The sequence below is a fragment of the Geotrypetes seraphini genome, chromosome 11, assembly GCF_902459505.1.
Source record: "Geotrypetes seraphini chromosome 11, aGeoSer1.1, whole genome shotgun sequence".
Classification (NCBI taxonomy): domain Eukaryota; kingdom Metazoa; phylum Chordata; class Amphibia; order Gymnophiona; family Dermophiidae; genus Geotrypetes; species Geotrypetes seraphini.
Genome location: NC_047094.1, coordinates 5,910,523 through 5,930,677, shown reverse-complemented (window position 1 = coordinate 5,930,677; position 20,155 = coordinate 5,910,523). Strand labels below are relative to the sequence as shown.

At 40.2% G+C, this 20,155-nt stretch overlaps 1 protein-coding gene across 1 annotated transcript in view; it reads left to right on the top strand.

Moving 5' to 3' along the window:
• Positions 1–20,155, top strand: part of LMF1 (lipase maturation factor 1) — a 376,591-nt gene that overhangs the window by 131,506 nt on the left and 224,930 nt on the right. Inside the window, exon 4 of the mRNA XM_033915111.1 lies at positions 6,684–6,832. Within this exon, the coding sequence (XP_033771002.1) occupies positions 6,684–6,832 (149 nt within the window). The remainder of the gene's footprint in view (positions 1–6,683; positions 6,833–20,155) is intronic.

Sequence of the window (20,155 nt, the reverse complement as noted above, 5' to 3'; positions counted from 1 at the left end):
ACTGAAGGAAACAGAAGCAGGTGGGCAGCAGTGACCCTTTCATTCCCAGAGGTATAAGGATGCATCGAGAGCTGCACTGGGGTTTTATCCTAGAAGGAGACTCAAAACTTTGTGGGAGCAATTCATCACTATCAGGATTCTTTCTTTCTTTTTACTGTGCTCCATACAGAGGCAAATGAGCCTGCCATAAAGGAAACTAGCAAAATGCTGTAACCCAGGGGTGTCAAAGTCCCTCCTCGAGGGCCGCCATCCAGTCGGGTTTTCAGGATTTTCCCAATGAATATGCATGAGATCTATTAGCATGCAATGAAAGCAGTGCATGCAAAGAGATCTCATGCGTATTCATTGGGGAAATCCTGAAAACCCGACTGGATTGCGGCCCTGCTTTGACACCCCTGCTGTAACCCATCATAGTAGCAGTCTCAGCTTTGTCGAGAAAGTGAAGAGGTTTCATGTAATGACACAGCATGCAGAAAGCTACATATGCATGGTAGACTCCAAGCTTCTCGAAAGTTACAAAGCTTTTCCACATGGATTCTATCCTGCTGTCCATAGAGGTCACTCCGATTTTTGTGTTTCCAGTGTGTCAGCTTGGGATCTTTGAATATTAGTATTAATGCTGCCATGTTTTTTTGAAAACTAATATTGTGGCTCATGTTTTTGCATCCTGCACCATTTCTTAATGCTTTGTATTCTGATAACTGCGGCATCAGCTATCAGAGATCTAGCTTTGCCTGTCAAAACACAAGGGCAATATTTGTCCAGGCTTATCTGAAGAATAATTTCACTATTTCTCATACATGCTTTGTGTGAAAAATAAAATGCAAACTTGAGATTTGCATAGAGAAAGATGTGTTATATGTGTCCAAACAGTCCATCACCTAAAGGCTCCCTCCCAGTAGCTCCAGTTTTATTTTACATTGCTAACCCAGTCAGCTGGCCAATGATCCTGAGATGTTGGCCTCTAACATTTTCCTGCTTTGCTGCCAAAAATACATTTGGTTTATAATGGAGGGAATATTCATCCCTGCTCAAAAGTTATTCAGCTCTCTCCAAAAAGAGGTTTGCACACTCCTGAATTTTCCAGGCTTTGAGTGCCATAAACAGAACAGGGAGGAGAGGGTGGCATAGTGGTTAGAGCTATAGCCTCATCACCCTGAAGTTTGGGGTTCAAACCCCACAGTGCTCCATGTGACCCTGGGCAAGTCACTTAATCCTCCATTGTCACAGGTACATTAGATAGATTGTGAACCCACCAGGACAGAGGGAAAATGCTTGAAGAACCTGTATGTAAACCGCTTTGAGGAGGTATACAAGTTCCTCCCATATCAGGATTGCACCCTGAATATCCATAACTTCTACTACTTTTAAACAGAGAGTAATTTTGTACACACAGTTTTCAAAGGGAAAGTACTCCACTGAAACTACATGCACGTATTTCTACGGTCTTTTATTTAAGTTGATGAAAATCTAAAAGTATGCATGTAAATCCAAATACTTCCCATTGGAAAAGAGGCACAAAATGGCATGATATGCACCTTTTAATCCTCATGTTGGCAGAGATATCTACCGTAGTGTTTGATTTTCAGTGGTTATTTTATTACCTTGGTTTATTGAATTGGAACTTAATCATTGCACTTTTAGATACTGTATATTTTTTTCAGTTTTCTTTTAAACAACTAAACGCATTGATATTGATAAGGTCTTGTATTATGGCACTTCTTACTTGTTTTTAATCACTTTAGTTGAATTAATTATAAGGTGCACTTTCTTCATTCCTATTTCACACGGTGAGCTCCTTTAGCTATGTGTTCAGATCTACACACTATGCTTTTTATGTAGTGAATTAATGCTAACAATCTAATTGACTGTTATGGTTTATTCTTTAGAATTGTTTATTGTACATTGAGAATTTTATTATCACATCCCAGTTATGTTTTTTGTACCTTATCACATTTATTATTATTATTTCATGTAGTACATATTTTTTATTTATATCCATATTTTGTTTAATTTATATGTTAAATTATTCCCATTTGTTTTACCTTTTTTTTTTTTTTGCTGCAGTTCAAATTGAGCTATTAATTTTACTATTTTATATTGGTGTCTTTTTTATTGAGTTAATTGTATATGTTTTGTAGATACTGTTGGACCCCTGAGTCATTCTCTTCATACAAAACATGGCTTGTATTGGATTTTGAATAAAATTGGAGAGTTGCTACTTCCTGTTTCGTTACTTATGTACTTTTTACCTTCATATAGTCTGGGCCAACTTGTAACAAGCCATTTTTGCACATTCAACAGTTTTACAGTTTTCCACTTAGCCCAAGGAATTAGGTGCCCTGTTGTGCACTTAAATTTAGGGATCTATGTTCACCAATGGGCTGATTCTGAAAACCTAACACCAGCGCTAGAGGTGATTTCGCGCCAGAATAGCGCTGGTGTTAGGGGGTGCGCAGAATGTTTTAATGGTTTCAGTACCAGTGCTTGAAACCATTAGTGCTGACCAAATTTAAACGGATCTAAATGCATTTAAATGTGTTCATTAGTTAACCTGTTGTATGCTTAAAAAAAGGGGTCGGGAGCTGTAAGGCAACTGATCTGAGGCAACATTGAGGGTTGGTTGAGATAAGAGGTGTCTAAGAGCACTTCTTCAACCACCAACCCAACCTCCCTGCCCCACCAGATGGAACCCGTAGACAAACATGGTTTAATGGTTCAATCAAAGGAGGTTTTGCTTCACCAATTTGATTGATTTCTTTGAATGTGTCAATAAATGTGTGGAAAAGATGAGTTGGTTGATGTAGCTAGATTTTCAAAAAGCTTTTGACAAAAGGTCCTCATGAGAGACTCCTGAGAAAATGAAGGCTTTATGGGATAGGAGGCAATGTTCTGCTGTGGATTAGCAATTAATTATTGGACAAAAAATAGAGGGTTTAAATGGCCATTATTCTCAGTGGAGTGATGCAGGGATCTGTACTGGGACAAGTGCTATTTAACATATTTATAAATGATCTGGAAATCGGAATGACAAGGTGATTAAATTTGCAGATAACACAAAACTGTGAAAAATTTCAGGAAGACCTTAGGAAATTAGAAGATGTCAGGTAAAATTTAATATGGACAAATGCAAAGTGATGCAGATTGGGAAGAATAGTTGAGATCCTAGTTACCTCATGCTAGGGTCCACCTTAGGAGTCAATACCCAAGAAAAAGATCTTGGTGTCATTGTGGGCAATATGCTGAAATCTGCTCAGAGTGTAGCTGCTGCAAGAACTGCAAACAGGATGCTAGAAATTATTAGGAGAGGAATGGTAAATAAGACCAAGAATATTATAATGCCTCTGTATCGCCCCATGGTGTGTCCTCGCCTTGAGTATGGTGTTCAATTCCGGTCTCCTTATCTCAAAAAAGATGGAACTCCTCTCATGTGAGGAAAGACTAAAGAGGTTGGCGCTCTTCAACTTGGAAAAGAGACTGGTGTCATTAAGGTCTACAAAATCCTGACTGGTGTAGAATTGATGTGAATTGATTTTTCACGCTTTCAAAAGTACAAAAACCAGGTGTCACTTAATGAAATTGCATGGGGATATTTTTTAAATAAATAGGAGTTAAGCTCTGGAACTTGTTGCCAGAGGATGTGGTTACAGCAGTTAGTGTAGCTAGCTTTAAGAAAGGGAGAAATTCCTGGTGGAAAAGTTCATAGTGTGCTATTGAGACTGATATGGAGGAAGCCACTGCTTTCCTTGGATCTGTAGCATGCAATATTGCTACAATATAGGTTTCTGCCAGGTACTGTGACCTGGATTGGCCATTATTGGAAAGAGGAATCTGGGCTAGATGGACCATTGGTCTGACCCAGTATGGCTGTTCTTATGACCTGGCTGGACCAGGCCTAACCATCTAACTGCTACTGACCCTGATGGTCCGGTTGTATTGCCGAACCCACCTACCCACCCCCATCCCGACCCTCTCTTCCCCTGACTGTGCCTGGCCCAACCCCCTAACTGTTACTACCCTGGTAGTCTAGTGATGATCAGACTCCACCCACTGACCCTAGTGGTCTAGTAGAACCCCCCAACCCTCCACATAGAAGGCAAGAGGGGAGTAGGCATCTTTCCTGGGATGCCCTTTTCAAAATGGCGGTGTCCACTCCTGCCCGATGCATCCTAGGATGCACTAGGCAGGGCTAAAGCACATATAGGGAAAATAAAACTGAGCAGCTGGCAGAGGCAGGAGGGATACTTGACTGGGGGGTTCTACTAGACCACCTGAACCAGTGAGTGGGGGCAGGGTCTGAACATCACTAGACCACCAGGATAGTGATAGTTAAAGGGTCAGGTGTTGGGGGGGGGACCACCAGGGCCAGAAGCAGTTGCAGGTTTAGGCCCTCCTGGTTGGGGGAGTTAAGCCCAGGGAAGGGACTTGGCACGCTGTAGCATGCTTTTTGTTTTGTTTTTTTACTTGACTTTCCTGTCAGTGCCTGAGCAAATCAGCACAGAAAAGTTAGCTCAGAGTAATGAGCAACAAACTACTACTGCTGCAATTTCAATGTGGCGTAAATCTGCATCTTCATTACTTGGAGCTTGTGCTGATTTTTCAGTGCTGGATTTGCGGTAAAGTTTACTGCTGATCTTCTGAGCATGGGCCTCAAGTACCTAAAAGTGACCAGGTCTAGGAATAGGGGTCACTTTGGGGATTCTAGAACTGATACTTCTGTCAAGAGGGTGTGAACATTTAGGCACCAAGAATATAGGTCAATTTATTCAAATCAGGTACTCAAGTATTTTCCCATCTGTCCCGGTGGGCTCACGATCTATCTCAGTGTTTTTCAACCTTTTTTGGGCAAAGGCACACTTGTTTCATGAAAAAAATCACGAGGCACACCACCATTAGAAAATGTTAAAAAATTTAACTCTCTGCCTATATTGACTATATATAAAGTAATTCTCTTGAATAGGAATCAAATAAACACAAAGAAAGTATTTTATAATTACTTTATTACGAAATAAAAATTATAAAATACTTTATTCAGTGCGAAACCTGGGCCTGTTTGGCTGAACACAAAGCTGATATTCTGGCTGGAATCGAAGAAAGACACACACGTAGCTCTTCGTCAACAGCTCTCAGTCTCTCTCTGTATTTGGTTTTTATAGCATACAAAAATAGACAAATATACCCTCCATCCTTTTTATTAAACCACAATAGCAGTTTTTAGCGCAGGGAGCTGCGCTGAATGCCCAGCGCTGCTCTTGACGCTCATAGGCTCCCTGCGCTAAAAACCACTATTGCGGTTTAGTAAAAAGGATGGAGGGTATATTTGTCTATTTTTGTAAAATATAGACAGCAGATATAAATTCAGAACTGTGCATAGTAAGTGAAGGGAAGTTTTCATCTCTGGGAATTTACCCAGTTAACTATTAAGTTATTTGGGCAAATTCCTTTGAAAACTGTGGTAATACTGCCTCCACTTTGCTAAATTTAAAATAAAATCATTTTTCCTACCTTGTCTGGTGATTTCTGGTTGCACTTTCTTCTTCTGACTGTGCATCCAATCTTTCTTCCCTTCTATCAGCCTGTATGCTTTCTCTCCTCCACACCTCATTCCCTCCCCCAACTTTTTCTTCCTCTCTCCCTGACCTTTCTTTCTTTCTTTCTTTTTTTCTGTTTCTCTTCTTTCCTTCTGTTTCCCTGCCTGCCCCCTTTCTTTCTTTCTCCCTGCCGTTCCCCAAGCCACTGCCACTGCCGCTGCCATCGGGGAACAGGACCCACCAATGGATAACAGGCCCCAAAGCCGACGCCGACGCATGCTCTCCCTGACGTCAATTCTGCAATCGGAGAGGAAGTTCCGCCCAGCCAGGCAGCGATTGGCTGGCCCGAACTTCCTCTCCGACTGCAGAATTGACGTCGGGGAGAAGAAGACTTATCGGCTCGATAGATTAGATTGCCAAGACAAAGTGAGTCCTGGGTGATCGACTCACTTTGCCTTGGCGAGCTACTGGCGCCCCTGCCTCGGGCCCCCTGTCAGCTCCGGGCCCGGCGGCCCTGCGGCACACCAGGCAACATCTCGCGGCACACTAGTGTGCCGCGGAACAGCGGTTGAAAAACACTGATCTATCTAATATACCTGGGGCCATGGTGGGATTAAGTGACTTGCCCAGGGTCACAGGGAGCAGCGTGGGTTTGAACCCCAGGGTGCTGAGGCTGGAGCTCTAACCACTACGCCACACATACGTGCACATGTGTATACAGTAATGCCCTTCTTCCAGCCATGTGCTGTTCTGTAAAATGAGACGTAAATGCGATGACACGTAGTTTGAAGGTGGAACATAGGTGGGCTGCACAACTGGCCTATAATTTATATGCTTTGTTCTTTGCAATTTATGTGTAAGCATTTGGTGTAATTAGCTGCCCCATTCTCCTCTTTATAGAATTGCTCTGTCTAAATTAGGAACCTTAATGTAGGCAATTTTTTATCAGGTCTAAATATAGGAGCCTGATGTTAGAATTTTCAGTCCTAAACTTAGACTCTTAAGCAAGGAAAATAGTCACCTAAAAATGAAGCACTCAAATATTGGGTCTTGTTTGAAATCTAAGTTAAGGTAAGATATAATCATCAGATAATGGTAAAAAAAAAAAAAATGCATTTTTTTTTTCTCTTTCTGTGTTGTGTGTGACCTTAGGTTGGGAATCTCAACTTCTGGAAACTGGATTTTTAGGAATATTCCTGTGCCCTCTCTGGACCATTTCGAAGCTCCCCGAACACACCCCACCTTCCAAGATAGTAATCTGGGAATTTCGCTGGCTGATTTTCAGGATTATGCTGGGTGCAGTAAGTATACATTTAATACAGAATGGACCGATGTCTGCTTAAGTTGCTACTCGTATGTTATTGGGAGATCAGAGGCAGCTGAGTCAGATTTCTTCTGAACCATAAGCAAGATAGGAGTTGTGAGCTTCTCAGTTTAATGACAGGGGAAAGGGGATGATTCTTGATATACCACCTTTCTGTGGTTATGATGGTAACAATTGTATTAAGCAGGACATAAGGGGGACCCCATAACCCAATATGAATGAGACACCCCTTGCCTGGCCTTCTCCAGAGATGGAAGAAAGGGCTGGGAGGTATTCAGAGCAAATAAGTACTTATTTTGTAATGGAGCGTTACATAACCTGCCAAGAGTCACAAGATACTGTAGTGGGAATCGAACCCAGGATTGCACTAACCACTAGGCTACTCCTCCACTTGATAGGAGCAGAGATACTAAAGTCTGGAGGTTCCTATAAGACTTGGTCAGAGAACATGACAAGTAGAAGCAGAAGGTTGTGAAGGAGCTTAATCGTTTCAAATCATTTTATTTTGTGATGGATTGCATACAATGTTTCTTTAAATAGGAACATAAGAATAGCCTCACTGGGTCAGACCAATGGTCCATCAAGCCTAGTAGCCTGTTCTCATGGTGGCCAATCCTGGTCACTAGTGCCTGGCCAAAACCCAATGTTATCTTGGCCAAGTATGTTCAGTTTATCAAAATATTTATTTGTCTATATGTTATTTTTTTAATATTTTGTAAATCACTTTGCATTTTGAACAAACGTTTAATCAAAAACCTGAATAAACTTGGAAACTTGGATAACGGACCAAGCTACACAAGAGACTTGTTACACTTTTCTACAGCCATCCTGCAGTTTAAATCATATGCTGCTGTCTTGGCAGTGTTTAATGTGCCTAGCAGAGAGAAGGTATTGGCAGTCTACCATGCAACTTAGTGGGAAGTTGAATATTATATACAGTATTTGTGTTTAAAAATAGGTACCACTTGGAAAAGATTGCAAGACAGTTTCTAGGAGGTGTAGGGTAAGCTTTTGCACTTGGTTTTCCTCGAAGGACTGGACCCCCATTTGTCCACAGGTTATTCATGTGTAGAGCTGAAGTCTTTCATGTTAGAGTTGTAGCCCAACCTTATCTTACATTATATGAATACTTCTGTACTGTATAGTGATATGCTGCCCGTAACCCACCTAGAACGCCATTTTGCGAGGATTTGGTGGAATATAAGACAACTTGACAATGTGCTGTGGAGAGGCATGAGATCCCAGAAGCCATTCATGTTCCTCAATTTAGTCAAGGAAAAAGAGTTGCCTTTTGATCATTTGCTGACAACACGATAAATACAGGCAGTTATTTAAAGCTTACAGCCACCTGTTTGATTTGTTTGTATAATTGCTTCAAGAGTTGCAAATGTTGTGTGAAAGCAATCCCCAGGGAATAGAGTTGTGGAAGATTTTTCCTGTTTTACTGATAGTAGCTAAAACATTTTTAAGGTTGAATTTAAATATATTTATGTAATGGTGCTTGATATATGGACAAAACCACACAGGATGCTCCTAACTGCTATACAATAAATATAAAGGAAAACCAATTTTAAAGAAAAGATAGAGGCCAGACTAAAGTGGCAAAGAAAACTTGGGGGAGGAGGGGAGGGTGTAAAAGGTAAGTGTGCCAGGTGGCCAGGAGCACCAGCTGCCCTAAGAGGAGGTGAGTGATGGTTCTGCTCCTATTGGACACACTTTGGACTTAGATTATCCTGGTTAATTATAACTATTTTTACCTCCTAACTTCTCAAATATGCCTTCAATTTTGGTTGCATGTCCCCCTCCTACTATGCAAAACTCCAAATTTTGGTCAAGAGGATTTCATTATCTTCAACTCTGAAATATTTCCACCTCTTTCCCTATCGTTCCCTAGTAACTTCACCTTGAAATCTCTAGAAGACCAAGTTGGAATTCTGTACTAGGTAAGGAATTGAATGCCATGGCACTCTTAAAGTTTAGGGTTGGCACACATACACAGTGCCAACTGTAGTTCTATAGGGGTCTCCATTTCCTAAAGCGTGAATGGAGAAAAGACTATGAATGCACTTGGACTCTGTAGAAAATGTCAAAGAGATTTCAACTTTAAGTTTACAAAAAAGCTAAAAAAAAAAAAAAATTACTTTTCAAACATTATTGCTAAATCTGTAAACTCAATCAAAGACTTCTTCCCTGTCTTTCATTCACTGACCAGATCTATTGCTTGCCACATATTTTCACTATAATCTTCCCTAACTATTAAAGATATTGACCCTACTATAGGAATGACCCCACTATTGACAGCGCTCTATTGTCCTCTTTTCAATTGCAAACACTACTTTCTCTTTCTAATATGGTGCCATCATTGAAGGCCATGATGTGCTTAGAGGACTCAATCCAATCATCATGAATTAAGCTCCCGGTCCAAGACTGCCTTCTTATTATATTACAGTTAGTTAATCTTAGCTTCCTCGTAGAGACTGCCAAAACTATGGAAAGCAGTGAGAGTTTGTTCAGTCCTAAAGAAACCTACTTTAGATCCAACTTTGCCAGTGCACTGTCAGCCTATATCACACTTATGTTTTCTTGCAAAGATAACTGAAATAATGGTGCATTCATAGAATTCAGTTTAAAGTGCTGTCCCTGGTGCATCAAATAGTATATCAAATCACGCCACTCTGATTTCAATCTCTATGGGAGATTTATAAACCTCCAAGGGCACTACGACCTGAGGGGAAAATGAAATTGGTAGCATAAGATATGTGGCAACTCAACTCCAAATGTTTTCCATTTCCAGAATATAATATTGGAACAATCTTACTGGGCAATTAAAATTATGTGCAGATCATTACAGCTTTAAGAAGATGTTGAAAACCAAACTGTAGATGCATATTTCTGATCTGTCTTTCCGACAGTGTTGACCATTTCTTGTATTCTTTTAATATGTTATTGAAGGTTTTGCAAATTTGAGTTTTATATGTGTTGATAATGTTTTCAAGAATGTTTTCAAACTGTTTTGTTTTTCTTGCTTTGTGTATGTTTAATTGGAAACCGGTGGTATATTAAGTTTTAAAATAAATAAATATCTACTTACTTGGAAAAGGAATTGCCACTTCATCCATTCCACCCATGTTTTTGTTCCCACTGCAGCACAGAGATGGTATTAGCTTCTATTTTAAGTGAGAGAGAGAGAGAGCACTAGCAGTCTCTATAGATCTCTCGGCTGAATTCGATCACTGTCTCCTCCTTGCCAAGCTATCGGCCTTACAGACTCAGTTCATGGATGGATTGCTTCTTTCTTAAAAGATCTTACATTTAAAGTAGTCACTTCTGGCTCTTCATTGTAGGAATGCACTCCAGGTTCCACAAGGATCCATTCTCTTCCCTTTGTTGTTCATCCTATTTTTCAGCCCTTTGCCTAAACACTTCTCCCTCCATATTCGCTGTGATATGGGATTAACAGAACCGCAAATACAGAAAAACCGCAAATAAGTTCTTCTTTACCCAATGTGTGGTAGACACCTGGAATGCGCTTCCAGAGGACGTAATAGGGCAGAGTACGGTACTGGGGTTTAAGAAAGGATTAGACAATTTCTTGCTGGAAAAGGAGATAGAAGGGTATTAATAGAGGATTACTGCACAGGTCCTGAACCTGTTGGGCCGCCGCGTGAGCAAACTGCTGGGCACGATGGACCTCAGGTCTGACCCAGCAAAGGCATTGCTTATGTTCTTATGAATATCAGTGGATAGCTGGCTATGTGCTAGTTCTACGGCCAGGAGCCCTTCCCAGCTGTCTAAATAGCGCTGAATATCAGGCGTTTGTTTTTTGGGACTACAATACATAAATTCTTCTAACCAGAAAAAATCACAGGAGTTTATGGTTCTTAAACCTAGAGTTTGGGCTCTGGGAGCTACTTATTTGCTTAGATTTCCTTGTAATTGTATGATTGTATTTGAAGGCTTAACACACAATTACGTTGATCCTAAACAACGCATAATTTTTTTTGTTGGTGAGAGATTTTGGTTTAGTGATACAGAATCAAATTGAGTTGTATCGTTGACTGTAGACCCTTTTCGATAATTAGTCTTTTGCTTTTTTTTACATACAGTAAATCAAGTTTCAAGTTTGATTAAAATTTTGATTCAATCACAATATCATAGTTTCAAAGCAATTTACAATTTTATTTTTTTTTTAAATTCTTTATTCATTTTAAAACTGACAAACAAGTGATTAATATTAAAACATTACATTACTAATAAAATATACAGCACTTGACATTCTTATACATATAATCCATTAAAGTAGAAATTATAACCCTTTCCCCCCCCACCCAATTCTTCAACAGAAATCCAATCATTAAATAAAAATATTAATCATCCAATTTCCCCCCTCCCCCAATAAAATACATGTATCCATCAGAAAGGAAAACGATGTTCATTCATTACAATAATTCTCTAATGGCCCCCAGATCTTTATAAAGTTGTTATAATTACCTTTCTGTACAGCAATTGCTCTTTCCATTTTAAAAATGTGACAAAGTGAATTCCACCAAAAAGAATAATTACAATTAACAATTAAAATAAAAGCAATTTACAATTAAAAACGGGGATCCATATTATTTAAAATACAACGGAGACAAAGAAATTACAAACTTGCACATAAGGGCAGATAAAGATTTGAATGATCCATCCAGTCTGCCCAACTGTACACACACTATAAATTAATGATTTAATTTAAATTGTCCTTTTTCTTAGATATTTTTGGGCTAGAAACCCAGAGCTCTACCCGGTACCGTGCTTAGATTCCTTCTATTAGAGTCTCCGTCAAAGCTCACTCTAGCCCATCTAAACCATCCCAGCCGTCAAAGCTCTCCCCAGCCTATCCTCAACTGATAGGCCACATAAAGGACACAGACCATGCAAGTCTGCCCAGTACTGGCCTTAGTTCTTCAATATAAACCCATTATTTTCTGATTAGAGATCCTCTGTGTTCATTCCATGTTATTTTGAACTCTGTCACCATTTTCCTCCCCCCTTTTTTTAATTACTTAGTTTGGTCATTCCATATTTCCTGTAATTGTGAACAAAAGGTGTAAAGTTTTTTCTTCTTTGTCATTTTCCTAATGATGATATTGATTTTATTTTTTCTTGTCACATGTTGAGATATGTAAAAATTTAAATTCAAATAAAAATTAAAAAACCCCACTGCCGTTTGTCTTTTGTGAAATGCATGTAAATTTACTCATGTAACCCCCCTTCCCCCCTCTTTTGAAGAACTACCATTGACTTTCCATTGATTCCAGAATCAAAAGGTATTGATATTACCATTCAATTCCTACCAAATGGATATGCCATCATACCTGAATTCTCTGACTATTCTGTATGTACCAATTTGCATTTTGTAGTCATAAGAACATAAGAATTGCTGCTACTGGGTCAGACCAGTGGTCCATCGCGTCCAGCAGTCCGCTCACGCGGCGGCCCTTAGGTCAAAGACCAGTGCTCTAACTGAGTCTAGCCTTACCTGCGTACTTTCTGGTTCAGCAGGAACTTGTCTAACTTTGTCTTGAATCCCTGGAGGGTGTTTTCCCCTATGACAGACTCCAGAAGAGCATTCCAGTTTTCTACCACTCTCTGGGTGAAGAAGAACTTCCTTACGTTTGTACGGAATCTATCCCCTTTCAACTTTAGAGAGTGCCCTCTCGTTCTCCCTATCTTAGAGAGGGTGAACAACTTGTCTTTATCTACTAAGTCTATTCCCTTCATTATCTTGAATGTTTTGATTATGTCCCCTCTCAGTCTCATCTTTTCAAGGGAGAAGAGGCCCAGTTTCTCTAATCTCTCACTGTACGGCGGCAACTCCTCCAGCCCCTTAACCATTTTAGTCGTTCTTCTCTGGACCCTTTCGAGTAGTATTGTGTCCTTCTTCATGTACGGCGACCAGTGTTGGATGCAGTATTCCAGGTGGGGACATTCCATGGCCCGGTAGAGCGGCATGATAACCTTCTCCAATCTGTTCGTGATCCCCTTCTTAATCATTCCTAGCATTCTGTATGCCCTTTTCGCCGCCACCACATATTGCGTGGATGGCTTCATTGACTTGTTGACCAGTCTCCCAAGTTTCTTTCCTGGGGGGTCTCTCCGAGTACTGCACCGGACATCTTGTATTCGTGTATAAGATTTTTGTTACCAACATGCATCATCTTACACTTAGCCACGTTAAACCTCATTTGCCATGTTGCGGCCCATTTCTCGAGCATGTTTATGTCACGTTGTAGGTCTTCGCAATCCTTCTGTGTCTTCACTACTCTGTATAACTTCACATTGTCTGCAAATTTAATCACCTCGCTCATCGTACCAATTTCCAGGTCGTTTATAAATGTGTTGAAGAGCACGGGTCCTTTATTTCTGGAATAATCTACCATTAATTAGTTATCCTTGAAGAAATTTAAGTTAGCATTTAAAACATGGCTCTTTGGCCAGGCTTACAGGCCCCAGATGAATGAATAGGCTTGACACCAGCCTACGTTGTCGTCTTGTTTGTAACCTCTTAACTACTTGGATTTTTTTGTGACTTTTATGTTTTTATATTTAAGACAGCCAAGAACTCTATAAGACCCCTGAGTAAGGCATTTTTATTTTGCCAAACACATCCGTGTAGGGTCATTTTTATTGTACCAAAAACACGCTACTCCAAAATCTTTGCGCACCATATTTAAACACACATTCATATAGGTCTTCTTGTCCTACATGAAGGTACACACAGAGGGAAGGAAAAACCTCAGAGATTCAACAGGAGTAATGTGGAAAGATTTCCAGGCTCCCTAATTCAGTCATTTGCATATAGCACCTCTCCTCTAGTGCTCAAAATCTTTTGAACTGGTGAAAAAATATCATTAAATTGTATCCAAATGCTTTAATCTTAGTAGTCCACTTTCAGCTTAGTTCAAAGCAATTCTGTATCAGTCCATCAGGAAAATAAGTAACAATGCTGTCCAAACCTTCAAATAAACTTTTAAAGCATAGACACACATCAATATGCACTTGCTGTGATTGCAGTAATGATAACTCATTCACTCAGAGCTGCCCAGAAAAAGTTCTCACACAATTCCTCCTCTCTGACATTGACAGCGTTTCACGGCTATAAACACCGCTGTGTCAGAGAAATGACAAGTTCTCTACATTCAGGGTACAGTACGGTATCACTTCACAAAATGGAGCAGTGTATTTTTGGTGTTGATTTTTCCTACTTTCCTTGTGAGACTATTCATTTTTATTGTATACATTATTTGGTTTCTATCCTGTGGGTCACTTGTGACTGTATATACACCCTTTGTGGATTGTTTAAAGTTATTTGGACACTTATTAAACTACAGACTGGTACATCCGATTTTCTGTTCCATGATCTTTCTGTTGATTTTTGTTGTTTTGAATACGCTTGTGAAACATATTCTTTCTGTTGTGTGTTTTTTCTACCTTAATTTCTAAGTCTGTGTTACGATCTTTTCTTTTAGAAAATTTGTATTTCCTTTCTTTACTTTAAGTGTTAATGTGTAAATCGCTTTTACCTATCCATCAGTAAAGATAATTTGAAAGAGAATAAACTATAATTAATATAAGTAAAAATTTATAGTTGAGTCTTTCAAAAACCGGCAGCCAGTGCTCCTTGACCAAAAGAGGGGTGATGAGATCATTTCTGTGAGAATTATGGAGAAACTTCACTGCAGTGGACTGTTTTATGGTATTTTCTTGCCGGTTTTAAGTGGGAAGTAAAAATAAAGGGAGTTGCACTAGTGATTAATGAGATACAAGGGGGTGTTGAACAGTTTTCAGCCCAACCAAGAAGGGAATGATGTGGAGCCATGAAACTTATAAGTTATTCCACATAGCCCTCCATAAATTCAACACATTTGGCGCATTGGGTCTGAAGTTTCTGTAACCCTTCCCAAAAAATACTCTGATGTCTGGTCGCTGAAATACTGCTCCGCTGCTCCAATCACCTCAAATCACTCGAAAATTGTTGCCCTTTCAAACTCTTTTTAAGGTTTGGAAACAGAAAATAGTCAGATGGAGCAAAATCTGATGAGTAGGGTGGATGGTCTATGAACTGAAGAAAAAGGCAAGAGAGATGTCCTAACAATCAAATGATATCACTTTATTCTTTAAAAGTGTTTCATCCCAACAAGGATCCAAGTTTCAGCATAAGGATCTGCCTTCATCAGGGGAACAATTCTCTGGCAGTCATCTTGCATTGAATTCCAGAGTCTGAGGAAGAGCCCTACAATTTCCTATACTTCACTGGATTCATTGAGCCTTATATTCTAGCCCAGGCTTTAAGTCCTTGATGAGAAGAGTGTGAGAGCTTTTGGTTCGCCTATATGCTTGTCACCAGGAGAACATTTGTGTTAATTGCATTGTCAAGGAAACTTTTTTATAGCTGAGGTGCACAAATAATGGTTGCCAAGCTCACATGGATTCGGTAGAACTTTGCCTCCTTGCGTCTCTTTCCCTACACTACAAAGAAGATTTTCAGAATGTAAGGATCAATTAATCTAGGAATTAACTCTAGGAATGTGTTGTAACTCTGAATTAAGCTTCACTTCGCAATTAAGCCATGTAGTAAAAATGTGCTTCTACTATTGCAGCAACTAAAACATGTAACTAATCGAACAAAACTAACTCGTGCTTTCATTACTAGTTGCTTAGATTACGGTAGCACATTATTTCTAGAGTCTAGCATAGCCAATCTATCACGCCTACAGCTAGACTCCTAACAGATACACACATCTGCGACCAGATTACTCTGATTCTGGCTGCCTATAATTAAGTGGATTGTATTCAAGCTACTTTGCCTAGTTTTCAAAGCCTGGCATTTTTTACTTCCCGATTAGTTACATAAAAAACCGAATTAAATATCAACCCATTAGAACCCATGACCGATTTGAAATCCCAGGTCCTAGAGTAATAAAATGCCAAGCCTTCTCATATGCAGGTCCCTGCCTTTGGAATTCCAGACTTCTTCGAGGGAATATCTTACTCCTCCTTCTGGAAACTATTAAAACCTGTTCTCTTTCATCTTCACTATGGATCCATCCAAAGTCCATTAACGAACATCTCTAGCTAAATATTGTATCTGGCGTTAGCCTTTCTTGGTCTATTGGGCCAGAATGCAACTCAGAACTATAAACTGTCTAGAATTTACTTTAGTTTAATCTTTAATCTTTCTCGTTTTCCTGTTATTGATATTTATAAATCTAGATTGTTAGTTTTTATTGTTCTGATTTTTCTTATAATGTAACTATAATACTCATTTTCATGGATCTTCAGTGGTTTTTTTCTTTGCCTTCAATGTTCTTTACTTTCAATGGGATACTTTCTTTTCATCCTTCATATTATATATCCCCATAATGTTAGTGATGTCTTCTCTTGTATGCTTAATTAGATTGTGAGAGAGTAGCTCAATGCCTATTTTTAGTATTGTAAACTGCTTAATACCTATGTTCAAGCAGTATATCAAATACAATAAATCCAATCCATATCTCTGGCTCTTTCTATGTAAGCTGTATGCAGAAGTTAATGGGGAGCTAATGAAGTTACTTGGGAAAAGGTAACAGGGTCAAAAATACATTAATGGATTTGACTAATATGATGGAAGAAGGTGAAGCCATCAGTAAGGTATTCATTTCTTATCATATGAAGCTTATTTTTGTAAGTAGAGGTTTATTTATTTATTTACTAAGATTTAATCACTGCCTTATTGAAGAAATTCACCCAAGACGATGTATAGCAAGAATAAGTTAAACAGGGGCAAGAAACAATTGCAGCAGTGAACCTCCTCAAATACGAACATTACACATTATGACATTGCATTCAGAAACATCAAAATCTCCAGTTTCTCATGTCCTCTAGCTCATGTATTATATCGAAGGCTCTTTCATCTTATATCTTTTGATGTAGGAATTACACAGGGTGGATTTGTGGCTCCCATACCAAAGAAGTGTGAGATTGCTTTTAGTACAAAAAGGGATTTGTAGTCCGTGGTCCCTTTTTATTAGCATTTTCTTCAGAAGTCCTTTACTGTACTTTTTACAAACAATTTTTCTTTTTGATTTATAAATACTTTTATCTTCCATTAAAACAGCAGAATTGTTCCATTGCTCCCTGCCTCCTACTGATTATTAGGAAAAGTTTGTAAATTAGTCTAGTGAATACTACAGTATCTATGAGCAGAGATATTTTACACCTCCATTCTCAAATGCAACACATTTCTGTCGGGTGCTAGTTGTTCTCAAGTATTGCATTTAAAGGTTGAAGGTGACTTTTACATTTCATCAGCCTTTTAAAAGTCAAGTTCCCCAATCTTTCAAGGTCTTTGCCCAAGGTAACAAAAAGGCAGACAATCTAGAAAAGCCAGACCAACAGAGGTATGGAGAAGACCAAATAGAAGTTCAAAAACAAGGAGACCAAAAACAAAAGGAAGATCCAAAAATGATTACCTTTATTAACAACAGAGGAAACTAGAAAAACAAGTAAGATAATTAAATTTGCAGATGCCACAAAAGTGTTCCGAAGCGTGGTTGACCAATCATTTGGAGCTTTGGGTAATTCAGCTGGCGCTACTTGCTCTCCAGCCCTTCTGAAAGGACCAGCGGTACAAGTTTCTTTGATTCCACAATGGTGGCGCACGTACATCATAAGGAAGTTCTAGTGCTCTCTTGCTTGGGCCAGAAAGATCGTCGACATTCCACCGGGCGGAAGCTCATCTTCTGTCTTTCTCTGCTACCCATGGGGCCAGAGTTGACAATGTTCAGGCAGAGTTCCTCAGCCAAATGTTCCTGGACCCAGGAGTATGGTCTCTCTCGCAGGAGTCATTCCGTCTGATCATACAGAGCCGGGGTTAGCCCCAGTGGGACTTGTTGGCTTTGGCAGAGAACTCGAAAGCCAGACGCTTTTTTGTTCGATGAATAGCGAGGAAGCTAGGGCCGAATGCCTCCTGTATGATGTTCTCTCTGTGGCCTATGGTTGGTCGGATCATCCGCCGGATAGCAATGCACCCCAGCCTGATGTTTCTAGTGGCTCCTGATTAACCTCACCACCTGTGGTATGTGGATCGCATATGTCTTCAACAGGATGAGAAGCTCCAGCTCCCTCTTCATCAATACCTTATCGGTCAGGGACTACTGCCCATGGAGAACCCACAGCGCTTTGGTCTTATGGCATGGCTCTTGAGCGCTCAACTAAACTAAACTAAACCTTGGGTTTGTATACCGCATCATCTCTACATTCGCAAAGCTCGACACGGTTAACAAGGGTTAGGGTAGAAAGGAACTCCAGTGAAAGGAAGAGACAAAATGAAGAGAAAATTTAGGACAGAATAACCAGAGAGAGGAAGAGTTATATTTTTGAAAATAACCAGGTTTTCAGATGTTTACGGAAGATTTGGAGGGAGCTCAGATTCCTAAGAGGGGAGATAAGATTGTTCCAGAGCTCAGTGATTCTGAAAGGGAGGGAGGAACCTAGTTTTCCTACAAGGGAAACGCCTTTTCGAGAGGGAAAGGAAAGTTTCAGTTTTTGGGTAGATCTGGTGGAATTGGGGTTAGAGGAATTCCAAGAAAGAGGAATAAAAGGGGGGAGAATGCCGTGTAGGATCTTGAAAGTAAGGCAGGCACATTTGAAGTGGACTCTGGAGATTATCGGGAGCCAGTGGAGCTTGGACAAAAGTGGTGAGACGTGGTCGAATTTGCTTTTTGCGAAGATAAGCTTAGCAGCGGCATTTTGAATCCACTGGAGTCTTTGAAAGTTTTTCTTTGTTAGGCTTAGGTAGATAGAGTTGCAATAGTCCAGTCTGGAAAGGATGGTGGATTGGACAAGGACAGCAAAGTGTTTTTGATGGAAACAGGTTCTCACTTTCCTTAGCATGTGAAGGCTGAAGAATCATTTTTTTATTAGGGAGTTGAGGTGATCGTTGAAGGAAAGTGTAGAGTCAATGATGACTCCCAGAATTTTACTTGAGTATTCAAGATGCAGGGTGGGGCCAGAGGACAGTGGGATGGAGGTGGGCAGTTGGTCCAGTTTTGGGCCGAGCCAGAGAAGTTTTGTTTTGGATTCGATCAGTTTCATCTGCACAGTGTGGGCCCAGGATTGAAGGTTCGATATACATGAGGATATGTTCGCAGAGAGGTTGGTGAGGTTCTGGTCGGTCTCGAAGAGAACAAAGATGTCATCTGCGTAAGTGTAAAGTGTTTCAAGTGGGGAGAGATGGAGGAGTTTAAGGGAGGACATGTAAATGTTGAAGAGGATAGGAGAGAGAGGTGAGTCTTGTGGGACTCCACAGGTTCCAGGGGGAGGAAGAAGTGCCCTTCATGTTGACTGTGTAGGAGTGGGAGCGTAAGAACTTTGAGAACCAGTCAAGATCTGTGGAGTTAATGCCTATCTCGGTGAGTTGGTAAATTAGGATATAATGATGGACGACATCAAAAGCTGCAGAGAGGTCGAATTGAAGAAGGACGGCGAACTTGTTGCGAGAATGGAGATGTTGAACTTTTGAGATTAAGGAGGTCAGAAGGGATTCGGTGCTGAAGTTGGGACGGAAGCCGTATTGGTAGGGTAGAAGAATGGTGAATTTTTCAAGGTAGGAAGATAGTTGAGTGGATATGATGGATTCTAGCATCTTGGTAAGGAGAGGAATGTTTGCTATTGGACGGTAGCTGGATGGTGTGGAGGGGTCTAGATCAGGTTTTTTCAGTAGTGGGGTTAAGGAGATATGGCCCATTTCTGGGGAGAATAGACCCGAATGGAGGGCGGAATTTATGAGAATAGTAAGAGATGAGATGGCCTGAGGGGGAGTGTTCTCGTAAAGGTAGGCAGGGAATGGATCCAAGGTACAGTTGCAGGATTTCAATTTGAGGCAGAGATTATGGACCAGGGATTCAGAAACTAGTTCGAAGGAAGACTAGAATCTGTCGGCTGGGATGGGGTAGGAGTCTATTGGGATAGGGTTGGGGTCGATTGGAATCAAAGATTTGTAGGCGATTGCAGATGGGAAGAAGCGCTTCAAGGTGGAGACCTTATCGCTGAAGAACTTTGCTAGAGAATCAGCTGAGGGGGAGGAGGGGAGGATGGAGTCATTTTTGGAGGTTAAGGAACGCCAGATGTTAAATAATGTGCTACTCTGGTTGTTGGATTTGGAGATTTTGTCACCGTAGAAGTTTTTCCTTGCTTTTTTTAGAACAGTATTGTGGAATTTAATATTGACCCTCCAGGAGTGTCTGTCTGTAGGGGATTTAGATTTTTTTCCATTTTC